This window comes from Manduca sexta, chromosome 14 (assembly GCF_014839805.1).
Source record: "Manduca sexta isolate Smith_Timp_Sample1 chromosome 14, JHU_Msex_v1.0, whole genome shotgun sequence".
NCBI classification, from domain to species: domain Eukaryota; kingdom Metazoa; phylum Arthropoda; class Insecta; order Lepidoptera; family Sphingidae; genus Manduca; species Manduca sexta.
In genome coordinates this window covers 4,189,310-4,211,815 of record NC_051128.1, presented here as the reverse complement: position 1 = coordinate 4,211,815, position 22,506 = coordinate 4,189,310, and the positions used below count along the sequence as shown (strand labels likewise).

At 34.6% G+C, this 22,506-nt stretch overlaps 2 protein-coding genes across 2 annotated transcripts in view; both read right to left on the bottom strand.

The window, feature by feature from the left end:
• LOC115439771 (putative polypeptide N-acetylgalactosaminyltransferase 9) overlaps positions 1–7,340 on the bottom strand; it is a 230,197-nt gene extending 222,857 nt beyond the window's left edge. Inside the window, exon 1 of the mRNA XM_037438703.1 lies at positions 7,189–7,340. The gene's annotated coding sequence lies outside the window, so the exon portion shown is untranslated. The remainder of the gene's footprint in view (positions 1–7,188) is intronic.
• Positions 7,341–19,331: 11,991 nt separating this feature from the next.
• On the bottom strand, positions 19,332–22,295 carry LOC115456452 (cuticle protein CP14.6-like). Its single transcript, XM_030185534.2, has 4 exons — positions 22,141–22,295; positions 21,552–21,743; positions 20,083–20,187; positions 19,332–19,553 (listed from the first exon to the last, which is right to left on the bottom strand). Exons 1-4 carry the CDS (start codon positions 22,222–22,224, stop codon positions 19,440–19,442), a joined length of 495 nt encoding a protein of 164 aa, XP_030041394.1. The 5' UTR covers positions 22,225–22,295; the 3' UTR covers positions 19,332–19,439.
• Positions 22,296–22,506: the final 211 nt, after the last annotated feature.

Genomic DNA, 22,506 nt, shown 5'->3' with positions numbered 1-22,506 from the left:
AATCTACCACAAATGAACATGGGCTTAGACTGCAATAATATTACGAGTACGCTTGCTTTCATTTTCGTCTAAATGTTCGTTATGTAACTAAAATGTTGTGTAAATGTGAATTTTAACACTTTTAAATTATGGTTTTTACGATGAGTTTTAATTTTGTGGTCACTTTTTGTTTGAGTAAATGATTGATTGATTTTTTCCTAACCGAATTTCGGCCGCGGCGGCCAATTGCTACGAAGATCAGCCAAATATACAGGAGATGTTATAGTGTACAAGTGTGTGCGCAATACACAAGAACTCTCTGTTTCTTCACTAGCTAACATTATAGATTGAGATGTCAATCCGACATGACCGGAGAGAGTTCAGGCGCAGCACCAACGGTTTTGTAAGTTTTCCGAGGCACGGGGGTATAAAACACATACAACTTCCTAACTCCGAGCTACGACTATATAATTTTTAAGATGTATAAACCCAGTCACAATTATTCTGGCCCGATACAAGATTCGAACCCTGGACTCGGCGCGGTATTCTCTCGTACCGTCTACAAGTATAAGTACGCCGATAAGGCAGTTAATTTGAGTAAATAGGGAGGTGAAGAAGCCGCTCTCCCTATAGTAACCGACTGAACATTATCTAACAATAGGTCATCGCCCAACATGCTTTAGATAGGTATAGTAAAATACTATTAACTGAAGTAGCCAAGTGAATACTGTGACGTCGGAAGCCCGCTGTGCTGTTCTCATCTAGTAAGATTCCCAGTTTGCCACAATTGTTTCTGACATAAACGTCGTGCACACAAAATTTCTTACTATACAAAGTTTTAAATAATCAAATCTAACATGTTGTACGTTTTCAACCACCTCTACCGCAAAACACGCTCGATTAAATAACAGAAATAGAAATTCGTTTTGTTTATGTTGAGTACTTCGTTATTTAAAGAGATTGCTGTTGGTATTATTATTATTTTCTTTACCTTGAGACTTCAAACTAAAGTCTAACTAATATAATTATTGTAACAAATTTGTAAAGTATACGAGATAACTTCTAGTGATCAGTTGAAGTGAAGTGATATGTTCTAAATTTAGTGCGCATGCTAACTCAGTTGTATTAACTGATATGATGTTAGTACTATGATTTACAACATAAATAAATTACCCTTACGTGCAATGTCACATCCAGTATTTCAAAAACTATCGTTGCTAGGAAAACATGAGATTCGTGGAAAACAAGGCCCCAAGCTCAAATAGCTTTCACGTGTCGAAATCCTCCGACGCTTCCCAAACGCGAATACAGCAATAATTCGAGGATCCATTAAATAAAGGCAACGCATTGTTTTAACAAGTTTTTATACCACATTACAGGCGCATTCCCGTATTTATAATAATGTAATTAACGACCTAAACATCGGGTGAATACTGGCAAAAACCCCTTTTTGGGGAGGCCAACAATATTTATTACGGGGCTTGCAAGAAGCCGGCAGACACGCAAAATATTTAGGTTCGGTGTTCGCGGCTTGTAGGGGCTCTGAAGCCGTCTCGCGATACAATTTATATTTGTAATGTGCGAATGTGTCGTCCAAGATCTTCGGCAAGAATAGTAGCATCTACTCAATTTCGACACACAATAATTATGGTCGTACGAAAGTGAAAAGTATATTGATATTGAATATTCATCAATCATCATTTATTATTTGCCATGGTAGACGCCATAGTAATTATAATATATTAATTTAGATCTTTTATTAATGAAATTAAAATAAAGTCGTATTTAACTTATAATAAATATAGGATTTGATGATGATTTTTCTGACGTTATGTGGGTGTTCTTTGTAAATTATCGCTTGCTTTAGCGGTAAAGGAAAACATCATGGGAAAACCTGCCCACCTAAGATGTTCTCCATTATTTCGAAGGTATATGAAGTCTGCCAATCCGCACTAGGCCAGCGTGGAGGTCTTAGGCCTAAACCCTCTCAGCAGTAGAGAAGACCGGTGCCCAGTAGTGGGACAGTATATTATACAGGACTGATATTATTAAGCTAGAAATAACATAATCCCACTAATTTGTACATAAAATATTAGAATATCCTTGCGAATAAATTCAAACACCAAAGTAATATTGCTATTGGAAACCAATAGGCGTTTATTTGAATAATCGTATCCTTCTCTTACCTTTTTATTGGAAAGGCAAATGATTTGACGCAAAATTTATTCCCATACAAAGTTACCTTCCCGTATAGAATAAATTCTCATGTAACTATTGAACGTGAAATGTAAGGAATAAATATCGATGTTTCTTTGTGATTTTACATGTGTTATGGAAGATTTTTGTTGTGTTACAGAAACTGATAGTTTTCATTATTTGTCATGGATTGGTCTAGTGGTAGCGTCAAACACATGAGCGGCTGTGAAGGATCCGAGTTCAAATCTTAGATGGGTACAAAGTTGTTTTATTTTAATAGGTATCTACCTTTTAACAAACTAAACAAAAAAACATCACGCTTTTATCTCCAAACGAGTAAGCAGAGGAAGCTTTTCGCCTTACGTTCCGCTCAACGATGCAATGTGGGTGAGCCTATCGCCATATCGGACACAAATTTCAGCCTGGGACGGATATGGAACTGGATAACCATATCTACCATTTGCGAGGCATTCATACCAGGTAAGTCGCCTTTAAACACTAATCTAAAGTCCGTTTTTTAACAAATGAATGACCGATGAAGAGGCTTCCTTGATGGCACGTCACATACGGTACGATAAATGTTCCCATTGGAACTTCTTACTGACATAGGATAATCAATTTTGTATCTAATTTATTACAGATCATTTTTCAACTAAAGCATGAAAAAAAAAGGTTATTTTTCCTTTTTGATTTCTATAAACTATATTCTGAAAACGAAGCCAGATAAGTTATTACGAGACGTATCATCCAACCTTTGCGACATATGACTAATTAGGTATATATAATTATATATTATATACTTACATTCAAGGGCATCACCAAAGGGAGGCAGGGAAGGGCAGCTGACCCCCTCCCACCAGAGGTTCTAAAACTCCAATGAATTCACCAATTCCATTCCTAATATTCCGTACGCTCAATTACGCTCTGCTCTATGTTATTGTTAAAGCGGGAGAGGAGAAGTCGGGAAGGAACATGTGCTCTCGACTTTACTTACAATTCATACTTATCTCATTCTCCATATCAACTAGATAGGGCTATCGGCTAACAACAGTCTTGCTTATACCTATAGACAGGTATCTTAACAAATAAACATTATATCGCCCACCATCACACGAACAATGTAAGATGACGCTTTTACGTTGGACGAAAACTTCTCGAAAAGGATGCGACTTAATGGTGCGACCTACGCGTTTGACAGCAATATAGGTCACGGCTAAGTGAAGGCTTACGTCATAATATATTAAGAACTGAATGGTAAAAGACGCATTGTTGTCGGAAAACGAAAATAACTAGAACTTTCGTTTGAAATTTAATTTTATATACTAATAGTTTTACTGGTAGTAGCTCTCTTATGTGAGAATCCGCCTCCCAAGCTGTAGTCTGTACTCAATGTTGTATTCCACTTTGAAAGACATTGTAGGCAGTGTAACTACTAGACATAATATGACTTAATATCTCATGTCTCAAGATGGCGAGCGCAGTAAATACCAAAACAATACTTTGTAATTCAAGGTGTTGGATGGTGATTCTACTGTTTATAGGTCGTATCGCTTACCATCAGGCGAGGGGCAAACTCGTCTCGTCATTCAAAACAATAAAAAATTTAGGCGCAAAAAATAAACAGTAAAGAATAAAGGTTTTAACACCTTGTATACGGTGGTCGCTATTCGGACGGATATAAAGTATATCCTACCACCAGCAAAAAAATACATGGGACGAACGACAAGGCAGCGCATAAAATACCAACAAACATTGAATGTGCTATATTATTAGATAAGGTATACTAGTTTTGGAAGAAACAGCACGACTTAGCAACTGCATGAATAATGAATATTATAGTTACTATAATTTATAAATTTTAAAATAGCACTTTAAAAATAGTTTGATCAGACCCGTGTATATCACGTGAAGATTATGCTATTAAGACGTGATGATCGATTGATTTAAATATTTAAAAATATATGATAATATATTCAATAATTTATTAATGTTCAAAATAAAATGTAAATTTCACAATATTTAATTTAAACTATTTTTTTTTATATCTGGTGATATGTCAGTGAATACACATAAAAGGTTAGTAAGTATACGGCCTTCGTATTTTTTAAATCACAGATAACAATTATAATAAATTTTATTTAGATATATAAACGGACAAAAAGTGACTGGCCGTATAGAGCTCTAGTGAAAAAAATTATGGTCAAGTTCATAAACGAAAGCCTTTTTTTTTAGCTTTCCCTGGTGGCGTAGTTTTATTACGGTAAGACTGCAGTGCTGAGGTCTCGGGTTTGATACCCGAGTCAGATAAAATGATATTTGTTTTTTTTTACTCAATCAGTCCGGAGTCCGGAATTTGTGGCCAATATGGTAATAAACTCCCTCTCTAAAACGTAGTAAGTCGATGCACACGTCGGAAAATGGGAGCACCAGTTGCGCTTCTACCCACCCCTTTGGGGATAAAAGGCGTGTGTGTAAGTTCATAACGCATACTTCGGCCAGAACAAAACATATTTATGATATCAACAAGATAATAAAAAATAATGCGGATTTTACTTTTTAAAAACGAAGGTAGAACTCCATTCAGCCGCGTTCGTCGATACGATACCGAAATTGGATTAGTAAAAACTTACATCGAACAGAAAAACACCGCACGCAATGTAATTTTTGATAATTGGATTTGCCTTGTTTTCGTTTAAAACTGAAACTAACGAAACTCCCTCAATTTTTTTTATAATCATAAAAACTCGGCGAAAGTTGAAAAAACAAAGGAAACTAATCTGACGTGAATCATACGATAATATTAAAATTGTGAATAATTCGTTGAATAATATCGTTAGAAATAAACGAATTAACTGCTAAATGAATTTCAATGCCAAATCATTGAAAATAGAACACAGATAAAATGCCAGGGTTAACATAATATAGGGTACTTTTTAACCTAGATAAGTTTCTCAGTGACACATTTATTTTGAGAAAAGTCTTTGACGCCGCACTGGACTTTGATGACCTTGTAAAAAAGACAAGCTTTAGGGTCGGCGCAGAGATTCTTTTACTGTCAAACTATTATCTACATTATTATCATTGAAATAATATTCAAAATCAATTAACACAACAATGTAATGCAATTTATTGTTTGCTCTACTTCGCTCCGCCATATATGCGATGGCGCTTAGACGGGCGTTTACATCTACACGGATTTAGTATTATTTTGATCGGGCCATTCACATACTACTGCTTGTCATCTGAACCGGGTCTTATGAATAAATAGACGCGTAGTAAATTACCGACGATGCTTAGGAGATATGTTCACCCAAGCTTATGGGAATAGTTATGTTCAGAAATAAAGAAGAGATATGGAAATTATACCATGAACACACACACGCATTTTATCCCCGACTCGGCAGAAGGGGTTGCCCGTACGGCATACACCTGCACCTACTTTCCGCCGTGTTTATTCTTCCCCATGATGTGATAGGGGGCGAGCATATCGCCATATCGGACATAAATTCCAGACTCCGGGCTGATGCTGAGTGGAAAAACTTAATATCACTTTGCGTGACTCGGGGATCGAACCCGAGACCTCAGCACTGCAGTCCTAACGTAATACAATTACTCCACCGAGGCAGCTTACGACCTTTCTGGGGTCCTTAACAATCTCCATATAATATTTCATAAAAATCCGCTTACTGAATGGAGTTTGGGAAAATCCATAACAGACAGATAGAAAAGAGGACTTTGTTTAATAATATTATGTATAAATTTCCTGACCGGCATTGGTACTGCTTACATACCCTTGAGCTAACCAACAGAAAGATTTCACATCGGTATTCTATAGTATAAAAGCAAAATGAAACTACCAGGTTCGCAGAACACACAAAGGGGCTCTGTACTCCGGCTGATAACGACCTTAATATAGACGACGCGACGTCTTGGCCCTGCTACCATAGAAGTCGGCGTCCTTCAGCCCGCGGCGACCTTGTGTTTACTACCATTTTAATTATAACGTGTTTCGTTGTTACCATGTCAGTTACAATGAAAAGGAAAGAAATATGATATACGATTGTCAAAGCTTCAGGTTACATTTATTAGACACGTTTTTATTTGATAATATGTTTGTATGGCGCAACTAGCACACAAGAACTATGGCGGTTTCTTCGTCCCATGATGGGGCAGTATGTGATTCTATTACCAGGAAACCATGCTTACAGCTTCTTGCAATAGTAAATTTACCATTGCAGGATACTTTCAGCAATGAGTTATATTTTTATATATTTAATTATTTATTTAGATATGTTATATATTTATCAGTCATTATAAATCGCGGTAAGTTGTTGATGTAATAACGAATGCGATTCATTCGTTATTATTGAGGGTGCATTTCTTTTAAAATCCTTTAAACTTCTTAACTTCACCTTTATGGTTTTCGAACACTACCATGCCCAGAACACAAGATCTAATTAGAAAAGTTTTATTAAATTTAAAGTCACTCAAAATGACTTCGAGCCAAGATTTGGAGTTCCACAAAATAAGAGTTTTTATTCCAATATTCGATTATCACAGTGGCTTAAGTATTGCAATAAATATGAGGACGAAATAATTTTCCTAATTGCGATTCGAACTACAATATGTCTGAAATAAAGCAAATCCAGTATAATACAAAACCTAGTAATATTTTAAATTAGTTATGTTCTGTTTTGTTGGTATCAGTAGGTCAAATTTAAATGAAATTATGTTTGTCGATTCAATACTAAAAATTGGTAACATTTATCAACATTAGGTACATAATACGCATTAAATTTAATATTATTATGATTATACTGTAATTCATTTAACAAATCAATATATACAATATATTACCGCATAAACTAGTCTACTCCAACATGTAAGTTTAAAAGAAATTGATGAAATATTCTAGTAATTTGAAATAATATTCTCTAATTAAATTATAAAATTTTATGACACAATTTAGTTTAGTATTGTATACCTAATATTAGAACTTAAAACATCACAAACCTTTACGGTGTTCAACGCCGTTGTTGCTACCTTCCCCGCTTAAGTCCGAAATTAACACTCGAAGGAACTTTAGACCGAACTATGCAACACAAACAAGTTTAAATTTATTTACATTGTAGTATATGAAACATAAACACTAATATGTGAGGTTATGCTACAAACCACACTTTATTTTCACATTTCTTTTTAACCATTCACAGAATTAAATAAATAGAAGAAAAATATAACGTATTGCTTTAAAATATCGATAGTAATAACAACTTTTTTTACATAAAACAGACACAGAGATGTCCCGTCGGTTTTGTTGTCAAAACTGTCATTTGTTAGACGCCATGGTTATGACGCATGCGCGATGAACATTTCGACCACGCGCATGACTTTTTCTTCAGAATCATGTTGGTTTCAAAATTACTTAGAAACTATTTGTAAATTTGATATAAAATTTCTAGCAGGTCGTGCGAAATATTATAATTTAATTCTTTCTTAATTCAAACGTACCTATTTGTAAAAAATGAATAATGCATATTATTAGATTTCAATATATTATAATGTAAAAACTGGTTTTATTAATTGATGTCTTTCTCAACTTAGTAACAAAGCCGGTATTATATTCAGAATTTATTTGAGATATTTTAAGTCACGCCGCGCGCATCTTTCTTTTGTCTCCGAGAGATAATAAAAACAATTTACATCAAGCAGAATAAATTACGATGTTGAAAATCCAGATATCTCACTGCTTTTATGATTTACATTCAAAGTAAAATTGAAAAAATGTCTGCGCGATAAAAGGTAATTTAAAAACCGTCTACATACATCACAGGATAAGTCAAAAAAGTTTTAAAGAACTTAAAAGTTCAACCGCATTGTCAAAACTTTAATTCAATTTTGAAAAAAACTTTACATTTTGATAAATATAGAAAAAAATAATTTAAAATAGTCCATCTCAGGTAAGTATAAGTCGACCCTAAATATGTTCTTATGGAAGTCGTATCAGTCTAGAAAGGGACAGTATACAATATTGGTGGTAAGTTTCTGCTGAATAAGTTGTACTTCACAAGGAAAGGTTTTCAATTCCATAATTAGACAAGCCCTATTTTATTTGGACTTACAAATTTAATAATGATGATGTTAGTGTCGTATTCTCTCACGTGTATAGAATTAAGAGCAAATTAAAATCCCGTAGGTTAAAAATTGAGATTGACATGAAACGAAACTCTCCAGGTCCAGGGAACGAAACGCCCTAGAATTTTCTGGGACAGTACTATTTTTGAAAAAATCCTTAGCCGTATACCACGAATTCTATCAAGCCCAGTTAACTTGGTTTTTAACCCCAAACAGCCACATCAAGACACATGTCATGCGTACCCTAAAAAAATAAAAACCATACGAAAATGAATTGTAAACAGAGTGCGGCCTCTTAACCCTAAAAGGCTCGTATGTTTATAATAACTGCTCATATTCAACCTTTACGGAATGTTTTTCGGAAAATACAAATTCAAATTAAAATTTTATGTGTTTTAGTTGTTTTACGGGAAGAGTTGCGGTTTTACGTACACACTCGCGCCTTTTATCCCCAAAGGGGTAAACAGAGACGCAACTGGTGTACCCACTATCCGCCGTATGTGTTCCGTCCCATGATGTGATAGAGGGCGAGCCTATCTCCACACTGGGCACAAATTCCAGGCTTATACTGAGTAGAAAACCCAATAACACTTTACCCGAACTCGATCGAACCCAAGACCTCAGCACTGCACTCGTACCGTACTACAACTACGCCACCGAGACATTCGGTGTGTTGCGGTTTAATACAACTTAAATTGAGTTATGTTAACATAATCTGTTTGACGATTTGACAGTGTCAATTTACTCATTTTCAATTAAACGTATGTAAATTCATTTAAAAAGCGGCGATAGCTTAGTTGGGAGTGGAATGGACTGCCGAGACGAATGTCCGCAGGTACAAAAACCCAAGGGCACGCACCTCTGAGTTTTCTAAAGTTATGTGTGTATTTTTCGTGAGTTATGATTCTGGTTATGGCACATGTGGAATCTACCATCTATTAAAGATCGACAGAGGATTCGTAACCACCCATTCCTTAGTTGAGAGGTTTAAGATGGTTCCTGTTTAACCATACTTTAATCAAATAACATGATTCGCCAACCTCACATTCAAATATGAAACAAATATGCAATTTGTATCCATTGAACATAAATTGTTCGACAACGCACCATAAAACTGTCACGAGATGAAATCTGGGCACACCGCGTTCCCCTACTTATAAGCGTAGCTTTTGTAACCAGATTGTTGTGACCTGCGAGAATTTACCAAATATATGACTGTCGTTACTTTCGAGTCTGCAAACAGCGGTCAACGTGAGCTGGCGTGTAATATTTTTGCAAAAAAATAGACTACTAAACATATGCTATCTGTAAAACCAGTAACGTGACTTGAATGTTGTTGAGGACCTGAAAGAAATCAAAAACATTGTAAATAATGCAGAAATTACAAAAAGTTTGGAACCTGAAGAAGCAATTAATTAGGCCGGCATAACTGTGCCGACCGTTCGAGGGTGATTATTCCTTGCCGATCCGCGTATTTTACGGCTTCTTTTTACTTATCATGAGGTGCAGAGATGCCAAAATGTCGTGAGCCGTCGACAAAAAAAATATGTTTCTGAATTTCCTAATTTTTCAAAATAACAAAGAAAATAAGAATATTATTAACCGTCACATAATGCAGTATGATACGGACAAGCTCATCGGCACATACTGCAGAATATTTAATTCCGAACAAAACGAAGTGTGTTTTTCCAATCTAAAAATATACGAACAGTAACTTTTTGTACTTCAAGGAGAACTTAGAACATTACGGATCTTGAACTTTCTGGATATTTTATATTCGAGTCGTGATTACTAAAACCGATAGCCGTAAGTAACATGAAGACTCCAAAAACAAGCTTACGATATAGGTTTTGACAAACTAGATTAACAAATTAATTTTATCCTGGCATTAAATTAAAATTAATTTAAATTCAACAGCTACCTCCCCTTTAAAAGTTATTCCGACGAATTAACTTCATGCGTAGTGGTTGAACCTTCTCGTTATTTAAATAATATCACGTATATTAGGGTCGCTCTACGCTCTACATTTTGTGAATTTTTATCCTTTATTTTTTTGTTGTGCGGTTGTTATCGCTTTAAAATATATGTTTATTTTCATCATACTTTTTCATTTCATATATTACTAGGTTTTGCTAGCTGCTTCGCCCACGTGAAGGTGTTTTCCGGGATACATTTTTTTATTTACTTGATATGTATCGTTATATTAAGACCAAATCACACAAATCATTATAAATTGTAGCCTATGTGTTATTCTGATGTACAACCGATGTTACTGTAAAGTTTCATCCAAATCTGTTCAGCAGTTTTTTCGTGAAAGAGGAACAACCTATTATTAGTAGGATGATTTTTATTTTATATTAATTTATGTTTTGTATACTCTAATATATTTTTGCTCCTGATAATAATCTATTATATATTAATTTAAGATGTTTAAGATGATACTTTTGTCGATTTCAAAATATCGTTGCAAACATACTATCGAAACGAGGAATAAGGTACGAGCGCTTTGATTCGACTCTCAATTTTCATCCACATAAACTGAATAAAATTAGTCAAGTTCTTTTATAAATAAATTTGATGATATGTTGTCTGATTAAAATCATTCGGAGATTAATACAATTTCACTTACAAGTTAAGAGGTACTCTTGTAAACACTTGCATATGCAATGTTTGTCACATCAGTCATGCCACCATAGTAATTAGTATTCTGACCATCAAAAGTCCAAATTCCTCCACTTAAAATAAAACACACATTTATGAACAAAAAGCGAATCTGATTTAGAATAATCTTAAAATTTTCTTCATTATCTTCGATTGGAAACAATAAAGACGAATTCAATTCTCAATGACACTACTTTTATAAACGGCACGTGCTACAATTCCTATCCAAAATACTACAAAACAATTCAATCATACACTTTAATTTACTTTGAGGGTTAAAAATTCCGTTTTGAATATTTTATTCGAACGTTTTCCATCCCCTTCGCACCAATGGAGTATGGAATAATGCCAACCTCTTCTTTTACATTAATATTTTCCCTGTAGACTAACACGTAGAGTGCTCGTTCCTTCATAGCTGCATCGCGTGACTAAAAATATCAAATGAAAATCAATAGAAAGGTCTTCGGAACTCATCTCGTCTGCTAACACAATCTATTTTAGATTGGAGTGGTCTACTATCTCCGTTTAGTGGAAAATTTTTGAAGCTTAATAAAGTGGTGAGGTTTTTAACTTTGCTAACTGATGATTCTATGGGGTATATTATAATAGTCAATTTCTTAGCTAGTTCTTTCGTTTAACCTCTGAAGGATCTAGTTTTTTTTATTGCTTTGTCGAGACGAGTTTGCCGTTCGCCTGATCGTAAGCGATACGACTGCCCATAAACAGTAAAAACACCATCTAACACCTTGAATTACAACGTATTGTTTGATATTCCATTGCACTCGCCATCCCAAGTCATCAGATGTTAAGTCTTATTATGTCCGGTATATTTGCTTGTTTAATGTTTAACCGTGCTTGTTCCCATAGGTTGCTCAGCTGGGATTTGAAACCAGTACCTCGCTCTCCATAGCCCAAATAAAATGAATACAAAAAAGAACAACGTTACTGTAAACCCCTTAATACCTTTGAAACTGACGTTCTAGAAACTTCCAGCAATTTCCCGTAGTTAACTAGGTTTATCTTAGACGTATCTCAAGTGCATTCAGTACATTAACCGACTGAGCAGACATGTTCCTTTGTTTAGCTAAAGCATTAAGTGCTTTCTGTTCGATCATCGAAACCTACATTTGGAAGTTGCCACAATTGGAAGTGAAAGTTGACGACACCTTTATTTTAAGAACAGGTAGATGTGAACATCGATGGAATTTAAATCCTATTACACAACAGATTTTGATTGTATAATATTTTGTATTTTGTTTGTTGCTATCCCGAACTTATCTTTAACATACCCATAGACCGTTGGCTCATAATATCTTCTTCTATAATTTGAGGTTACCTTTAAAAACCATTACAGTACACGTACTAAAGATTATGATTAATTATTGTGTCACTAAAATATCGAATTACTCGGCACCGGAAATTAATTATATCAATTATACATCTCACGCTTGTATTCTAAACAATGAACTTATCACAGATCTGAGCCTCTCGAGTAATGAAAGGGCACGTCATGCCCGTTAAGTAACAAATAGTTTAGCATATCTTAACATATGCAGACATTTCACTTGTTACGTCGCTTGGTATCACTGCATGCATTGCAAAACTCACCCCTACTATAGGTCGACGGTTAGGGATTTTTCGTAAATAGTCTTCGATTTTAATCTCAATCTTTTACTCTATAAATAGAATTTAAAATAATTTAAATACGGATCTTGATTCATCGATCTCAACCAAAATTTATAATGATCAATTTTTAATTAATAAAAGGAAGTCAGGATAGATGATCACTATTCCCAAACAAAACCCAAAGTACCAAAGCATTGTAAGCGCTTTGCCAGCCTAGTAGGAATAAGAAGTAGGTGGAGAAATCGATTAGACTCTTCACGCATAATTGCTACTACACACTGTTATTCTACGAGACATTGATTTTTCAGCTGATGCTATCACGACTTTGGCTATACAGACCATAACAGCTACATAGTATTTTTAGACAGTTGAAAATGCAGGTGTACTCAATACTCATATCAGCCATTCTATGGAAACAGTAGTAGTGGCCAATGCACGTGTTATCGTGATTCCTGTAGCTACGTCGGTTCCCAGGTGTACCTAGTAATAAGGTTGCATATATACGTTACGACAACTGTGAAATTGCTTGATCGTGATGTATATTGCGAGATCGGTCGCTGTCAATGGGTGTATCGCCAGCGGCAATCCGAGTGTGGCGACGGGGAAAATCTCTAGCTTTTTACTCGTGGACTTGGTTTATAACTTGGTCTCACTCTTGTTTTGAAGGACTGTAATTTGTTTCCCTCTCTAACTTATTTAAGATGATATATTATTTTCTTTTTTATAAGATTTAAAACACATGTTTAATATTTTGGGAAAACATATAGACCCACCTTTATTCCAGGAAAGCCGCGAGCAAAAGCGTTGTTACCAAAGCATATTGGCAGACGCTGTTTATCAAGAAAGTATTGTTAACATCAATCCAATGAAACTGACGGATCGTAAATTAATTCCAATATTAATCAAATATAAATCGTAATATAATCTGTCATAAAGTACACATCAGAGTGGAGAGGCCATTGAATCTAATCGTCGAGATCTCGCTTCCAATTTCAGCGCTTAAACGATTAATTCTATGTTCCGATGACAATATAGTAAGCTATGTATCCCAATAGATACTAAGGCTTATATCCGTGTTTAAGACGATTCTCCTTAAGTGGATAGAGTAGCTAAATAACCAGATAATCTAATGGAAGTGATCACACTGCTTTTCAAGGAGAAGCATTAATTATTGAGAAAGGTGTTCGTGTGAGATCTCTCGAGGCCAAAACACGTATCTCTTTAATAAGCTCCAATTCTTGATAAGTACTATTTCTTGCTTTCGAATGGCAGCGAACCAGTTATTATGGTAGACATTATGGATATATAGACGGCACTGGTGAATGGTGAAATTTTCCAGAGGAATCCGACACAATAGATAGGTACTAATATGCATAAATGCAGTGTGCAAACCGTACGGATGAATTTTAGATTCTAATTAAAGGAAAATCGACAGGAATCGGGATTAATGGACCCTTTGCTACTGATCTACTATGAATATTAAATAAACATCATATCAACCTGCTCGTTCTTTGGAAAAAATAAACAGCAACAACAAAGTTTCGCGTCAGTTTTCGCTGGGCACGAACCGGACTGAAATCAAAGCGTTTATAATACTAAAACTGTCCGTCTGTTCATAAAACTTGACTTGCCTACACTCTATATGACTCAAATGAGCTGGTATTCTCAGCATATCAAACTGATTTGACACTGGGTATGTTCGAAATAATTACGTTCGAAGATGTGTTGGTTGTTAAACTGAATTCCGCGAAACGAATCATATTATAATTGTGAAGAAAATAATTTCTAAATGCAATAGTTTCAAGTAATTAAAATACATTTTTATAAATTTCATTCATAAAATTTAAATCATCCTAATTAGCAACTAGTTGCCATTCCATACTAGATCAACTCTTGGACAGACAGTATCTCAGAACTAGCCTAGCAGACTTTTAGGCAATATAATCTAAAATCCATACACAGCATGTTCAAAATAACAACCTGTTTATTGAGTTCATACGGATACACGATCAAAAAGGCAATTTTATTTTATTACAGGAAGTCACCTTCGCCATACAACGACGTTGGCAAATGTATGTAAATGAAAATTTATTCGTAACCGTACGATCCATTTCCTATATTTTCTCATGCGTACGTTAAGGAATCGAGTTATATTCTACCGTCTACGTGTGTGCAAAAGTTATGTTATTTTTGTTTACTAATGGCAACTTTTTTGACAGTCAAAGTTACTATTACTTTAGTCTAAATTTAGTTGAAGACGAGGTGGACAGATGACCTCATATAAGTCGCAGGAGGTTGCCGGATGTGGGCCGCTTCCAATAGGTCGATCTGAAAATCTTTGGAGGAGACCCATGTTCAGTAATGGACATCCTGCGGCTGATGATAATGGTGAAATTAAGTTGTTTCGGCAATTCTTGGCTTTCAATTTAGACGTTTGTATTGCGGCAATTTTATCGCATTTATTTGAATAGTTACTTTTCCGTTTCATAAACTGGATGGTATACTATAAATTATTGATATACAAAACGATCTTAAGGATTTAGGCTAAGTAAATAATGCCTATAATTTATAAAAATAGGTTTTCCTTGTAGACCTGCCCGCTTTAAGGAAATAAAAATCTTAATACCAACTAGGTAGTGTGATTCAAATAAGACCATTTCATTTAGGAATAAGTTAGAATTTAGTTTCCTCGTGTTTTAGAATAATTCTATCTAAAATCCAGCAAGATTTACATAAACGAAGGTCTGCCAATACAAAATCACATAAATTCAAACACTAGACAATAAAACTCGACAAGTTAACAAGTAGCATAAAACACAACTGGCAACATTAAAGTCATGTTAAAGATTTAAAAATTTTTCAACATATAAAATTACGAAAAAGGATGATGTAACTAACGAAATATCTCGAGAAGCACACCCAAGATAGTGTCAATTGTATTATTAAACTTAACATAAACATAATGGATCTTATGAATAAAAATTATGAACAATGAATAATATAAATGAACAACCTTGTGTTGACTATAACCTTATATATTATTTGAGCTAAAAAAAATCAAATGTGACATTCAAAATTAGTCATTGATAGCATCCTTATGCTATTAATGTCTTAACACCTTGTAAATTATATTATCCAATAGATTATTCCAGGACATGTGGCTGTATGGATATATTCGTCCAAATCTCAGCAGTTTCTGTGTTAATTTCTAGCAAATATCCAAATCTCTTCTATAAGATTAGTCAGATAACATCGGATATTTGTTTGCGTTTCAGGAACTGTTCTACCTACAATAAAATACGGTGCTACAATCACCTCAACCAATTATCCAGTAGATCATCGGCATAGCATCCCTCCATATTTCATCACCCACGCTCGATGAATCCCCATTTCATACGTATTTGGCAAACGCCAAATTCGATAAGTCGGCCGCTTTGAGTGGGAACTCAAATGCATTTAATGGAATTACGCAACTCGCTCCGTGGTTTTGCATCCGGCGAAATGAGTTTGAAATAAGCGTCTGTCTAAATATTTTGTTGATGAGTAACTGTATTGAATGGGACTATTTGTTTCACGATAAATTCATTGTATTCAATGCTAATCTGACTATTGTAGACGATTTTAGAAGTAAACGTATATCAGTTAAATACGCTAGGCCATGGCATACAGACCAATTGTATTTAGATAATTATAGGTATTCTATCATGGAACAATGTTTTGTTCCAGTACTTGTAATTTGGTATAAAACAGCAAAGAACTTCTTCCGTATTTCTATATGACGCAGAAATACCTTTTTCTTGTTTATTTCCAAATTATGAATACACCCATCACCCTGAATTCATCTCTCAAAACCTCAGACAAGGTATGCTATCGATTACGCTTTTCATCGCACTGAAATTAATTACATCACTCATTGCTAATGAAGCGTGTTGGTTTTGGGGCAATATTTACAAAGCACCCGCCCCCGCGCATCCCCGCGCAGCCCTTGTGTAGCCTCTTCTGTGCATCGCTTACTCAATGAGCCTTTGTTGTCAAGCTTTAAGTATTTGGTACGGCTATTATATATACAGGCTCATTTTAATATTGCGTTACTAATGAAACCATATACTACATTCTATTATTTTATTATTTTTTTTTATACTGTAATGTGTTTGAATTTGTTTTGTATTTACTTGTAATTGTATCTTTGTGAAGTTTATGCTTTACACCAACTTAGTGTGGAGACAAGTGCTTTCATTTATTTACGTAATATGAAAATGACCGTGTATACAAAATAGAGAAAAAGTCGAGTAAAAAATATGTGGGGGTGATGGATACGAAGATCATGGGTTTGAGTCTTAGATCAAGCAGAACATAAACTGTTCATTCTAATAGAATTAGTTGTTCCAGACTCTTCAGAGAGGATTTTCATCAGCTCGGTCGGAATCATGAAACCAAATTCTGCCCTTAAGGGATAACAACAGAGGAAAAAAGTAACAACATTGGAAGACTCCTGTTACATACACTCATTATACTAACATGCTACCACATCAAACAAATGATGTTACTAAAATCACAGTGTAATTTAACAGAGATATTAAATGAACCAGCCCTGGTTTCGCTAACATGATATTGTTTGAAATATTTATAGCGTCCTCATTAAGAGGTAGCGTTAGAACACGTTACCATGTGGGCTGGTAATTATAATTAATAATACAGTATGAATGGCAAGAAATATTAGTTGTACCTCTGCCTACCCCTTAGGCATGTATGGATCTTGTTTTGAAGATAGTACATTATTGATTGAATACTTAAACCAACGAGTTACCATATTCGATCTGGGATTTATTTAACAAAACCTAGTACCTTTTTATTCTATAGGTTTTAACTACATTACATCATATGGAGTAAAATTGGCTAAATTATACTCGTTATATACACACACCGCTTCAAAATTATATTATTCTGACTTCATATCACAAATCCTAACCTAACCTAACCTATTCAAACCTAAATAATAATGTACTCCAATATGTTAGTGTTAGGGGAATACGTAACCACAACGGTCATTATTTGAAAGCATTTAACACATTTAATTTGATTAATGTCCACTATTTTATGGAAATTAAAAGCAATTAGCGTTAAAAAACGTTTTTAAGGACAATTTTGAAGAATCCGTCTTTCACACATTGATGGCGACATCGCGTGACATGGACACTTATCGAATAAACTGTTATACATTTGTGTTTTGAATTTGTATAAAACGTTTTCAAAGAATAGTGGTGGAGTTATTCTGTAGACAAATGTCTACAGCATCGGTAGACCAACTAGATTAGTACCACAGAAATCAGTGTCATGTCAGCTTGCTATTGCGCTTCGTAATCAGTGGCTGCCTTAAGACCCCAGGCAAATGGCCTTGAGCAATTCGTGCCACACTTGACGGCGCGCGGAAATATTTAGATTTACGAATAAGGATGACGTTAGTACTCCTTTGTAATGTGGACACGCGCAATGCACAAAATTTAACTTATTATTTCATGATAAATTTTAAAAACCAACAAATCAAAATTGTTAGGTGCAAGATAGGGTTAGGCTCAGGATTGAAAGTAATAAAAAAAAATACGAAATAGCGCCATCTGTCGAACGTGGCCAAAATTATTTCGATTAAAATTAAAAACTAAACTTATATTATGATACTTCAACTAACCCTATTAATTTTGAATCTTTGACTGCATACAAAATTGGTATACATAATATACTCAGATTCGAACAGACGGGCAAAATTATGTCGAATGGCAAGGGATATCACCTCTCGTCGATCAATGTTCTATGTGAATTTACCGTCTAGTGCAGTAGAATGCAATTGGCGTGTCCGTATAAAAATAACGATTATTAATTATGTTTATATTTTTAAATTGAAAACCTTAATATGCAAATAATAAAATTTATTTTAGACTACGGAACTTTCGATAGTCGAGTTCGATTCGCATCTACCATTTAATTTCCTTAAAAAATTGATTGTTATTCACTGATGACCTTTCGCCTTCGCAAAATTCATCACAATGCATCATGTTTTGACTTATGAATACAATGTAAATAGCAATCATCTTTATTGCTCAATTACATCACAGACGACCTTTGAGGTATAAAAGGAGCCTCAGTACCAGTAGGTCAGGTGTTCAATTCCAGCATGATTAACAGTTTAAAGTTAATATAACTATCTGAAATTTAGTAAACAAAGTATCGTCGGTTGAGAAGCTAATTGATTTAGGCGATATTTTTTTGCGACACTGTTTCATACATATTTCCAATCAGTACTTTTTTATGTTTTTTTAAACTAGTTAATATTTTTCGAAAAAAAAAATAATTAGACTTTCAACTGTCAATATAGAAACATCACGCCTATATTCCCAAAGGGTAAAAATGTAACCAGGACACCCACTATTCGCCGTGGCTGTTCGGTCCCACGTGATAGGGGGCGGGATTATCGCCATATCGGCCACAAATTCTAGACTCCGTACTGATAATCAGACGAAAACTCTATCATTTTGTCAAATTCGGGATAACATAGTTACATTTCAAAAATGCGATGAATTCACCTCTTTTTTGAAATCGGTTAAGATGAAAAAAAAACCTTATACTCAGAAGATAAACCTATCATTTTGTCAAACTCGGGATAACATAATTACATTTAAAACATGCGATGAAATCACCTCGTATTTGAAATCGGTTAAGATGAAAAAAAAAACAAAACATATGTACTGTACCTAGTTCCTTTTTATTTTAGAACATTTACATAATTGCGACTAGAGATAACAAGATAGGCAGTTTCATTTTTGATGTTTTCATAGTAGTTTAATATCTTAGGCCCTCCTGGCGGGTTCAGGCGCGGGGGGGTGGGCAGCGATGTACTCCAAGCTCCTGATGATGTAGTCAGGGATGGGCTGGGGAGGGGGAGGGGTGGGCAGATGGGATCCCTGGAACAAAACAATTTATGTTTACTATAAAGGTAATAAAGTTGCTTTTTTTAAAAAGTAAAACATTAATTATGAGAGGTCGGCGTTCAGCTTCATTAAATTCTCCATAATTGTATATAATATACTGTCGGCGTGAATTTTTAAAGAATGTAAGTAATCGATTTCAATAATAAGCATGAATCTGATATGCGAAACTATTTTTTTAAAAAATAAGTAAATTTTAGAAATTCAGGGTACCAAATATCAAGAGCGACTCATTGAGCCGAGAAAGCATAACCGACAGTTACTCTCACATTTATAGTACAGATTTGCCTTGCTTTAAGCTGGTTTTAGATTATAAGAAAACTTGCAGAAGAAGCAAGCCGCAAGAAAACTGTCACAATCACGGCAAGCTAACTTCTGCAAAATTTGCAAAAGACGCAAGTAAGCCTATCTATAGAACTCAAATATTCCCTTTAGATCGGGTTCTTGCGTTACATTGCTGCAAGTAGTCTAACTTTATATTAAAATGATATTTAGAAATACTAACCTGGGGTTGGTATCCGTTCTCGTCGGCGACGTAGGACAGCTGGATGTGCTCACCCTCGGGGGAGATGTAGCTGTTGGAGCCCTGGACGGAGATGGCTTCGTCCTCCTGACCAAACAAATTCACTATATAAATATAAATTCTCATCTTTTATCCCTTTCTTTCGCGGGAAAAAACCAATATCGCCACCATTTGGGCGTGACGGAGCGGTTATGTTGTTTTCACCAGTTCTAGAACCCTATATTTATAATAATTTCCTATAATTCTATTTATTATTGTATAATTTTAAGTAAGTCTGATTTGAAATAAACTAATTTGAATTTAAATATCGTCACTTGGAAGTGAAGCGTTATACCAGCATTGGGCGAGTCCCTAACTCTATGTACACCCCACACCGGCTTAGGAACTAAAGCCCACGGTGGCATTGTGGCTTCTAAAGGGGCAAATTTTGCACTCAATGTTCGTCGTGTGCATATTCCGTTCCTTAATTATATTGGGCGATTTGATCGCCATATTGGGCGTTTAAGACTCCAAGCTGATACAGTTAACGCGACTCATACTCTTACTGCAGTCGTACGTACAAAGTCCAAAAAGTATTGTTACAAGCATTTCCAAATAAACTACAGAAATATTCGATTAGTATTTGATTTCTCGATAACTAATAATATTAGTCACATTATTACAAAATTTAAAAGCGATATTGAGATTTCAACCGTATTACCTTAATATATGGCCTTAAATAAATTCCAAGGTTTTACATTAACATATTTCGAGCGTGGGTCCATCTGCCGTATCATGTGGCTGCGGCCTTGATTCTCACATACTCTTAATTTACGACTTTTATGGACCATCCTTTCATTATTTTTATGCTTGTTATCCTTGAACGGGTCATTTAAATTCGTGTGAATATTGATTATAGATTTTATATTAATATAATTTAAATAATTATGTGGAATTATAATAATTTATAGTGTTATTTTTATAAGCTATATAAATTTTACTTTTATTCAATTATTACTCTTAAAAATATTTTTTTGCCAGTTTTACGTTTAGTTTGATCCTTTTATGTTTTCATTTCATATGTCATATTAGTATATCAAATACAGATCGTCTACTTTGAATCTAGCATACTATTGAGATTTTCACTTGTTGAAAAATGCACAAGTTTCACCTATGACTGAGGGTATTTCGGCCCTATGTAATTCTATGCATACCACAAAACCAATTCCGGGGAACTCAAACAAAACAATTACCACCCAAATAGTGTTGCTAAAGCTATCGATAAATATAATACGAATACAAAACTACACAATAAATCCATTAATTCAATACTTGTAAACCTATTTTATCGCGATTCCTGTTCCCCATATTTCGAAGATAGTGTATATTAAATTCATTTTAAGTTACATATAGCGAAGGTATTACTAACTAATAACATATTGGAATAAAAATATAATAAATGGAATACTTACACGGCCAACGTTCTTCAGGACACCAGATTCCTGTCCGGCGATGCCGTTGCTGGATTCGTATGAGTATTGGTATTGGTCGGGGAAGACGTCAGAGTCTTGCTTGACGATTTGCGCATCGGCGTCAGCGTGACGAACGATGTGGGAGACGTCAGCCGCGGCGGCAGCCACCAAAGCGAGGACAATGAAGTATTTCTGCAAATCAAAAATATATAAAACAATTGAGTAATGATTTTTGCATAAAAGAGCAAGATTTGGAACTCTAAGTTATAATTTTAATTTTATTAATTGAAAAATTTAAAGATAAAGCAACATTTTTTTAAAAGAAAATATATTTATGGAACATTTCATTCGATATTCAAAATAATTTACCTTTATTAATTTTAATACAATATAATTAATTAAACTGGAATATTTTCATCGACAATTATGCGCCATATTCAAAATAATTTACTTTATTGAAATATAATTAATAAAATTGCTTTTTTTTCGAAACTAAATAAACAATAGAATTCAGTAGTGTCACATAATTTTACGGAAAGACGAGATTACGAGATTTTGCGCGGGTCGAACCTGATGCAAGCTCACTCACCATATTGTATGTGTCAAAGTTAACGGACGATGTATAACTGTGATTATAAAATAAACAGCCAGCCGTTTTATACTCGAGCAACATCGCTGTGCCGAACCATTAGCATTATTTTGCAAGAAAGATGCTGGGAGCTTCAATATGATCTGTTAGCGTACAAGGTGAACGTGATATTTGGGTGTTGGCTAGCACATCCGTGTTTTCGATGGGACTCTAATTAAATGTAGTGTGATTAATTGGATTCATTTATTAAGTCACCTGTGTGTCTTGACACTTTCCTTGATTGATAAAAAACCAATTGAAAAATGTTTACCTTCCATTGCTTTTTTAAACTAATTTAAGATTTTTTTTCAAGGTCGTGAATTTGAT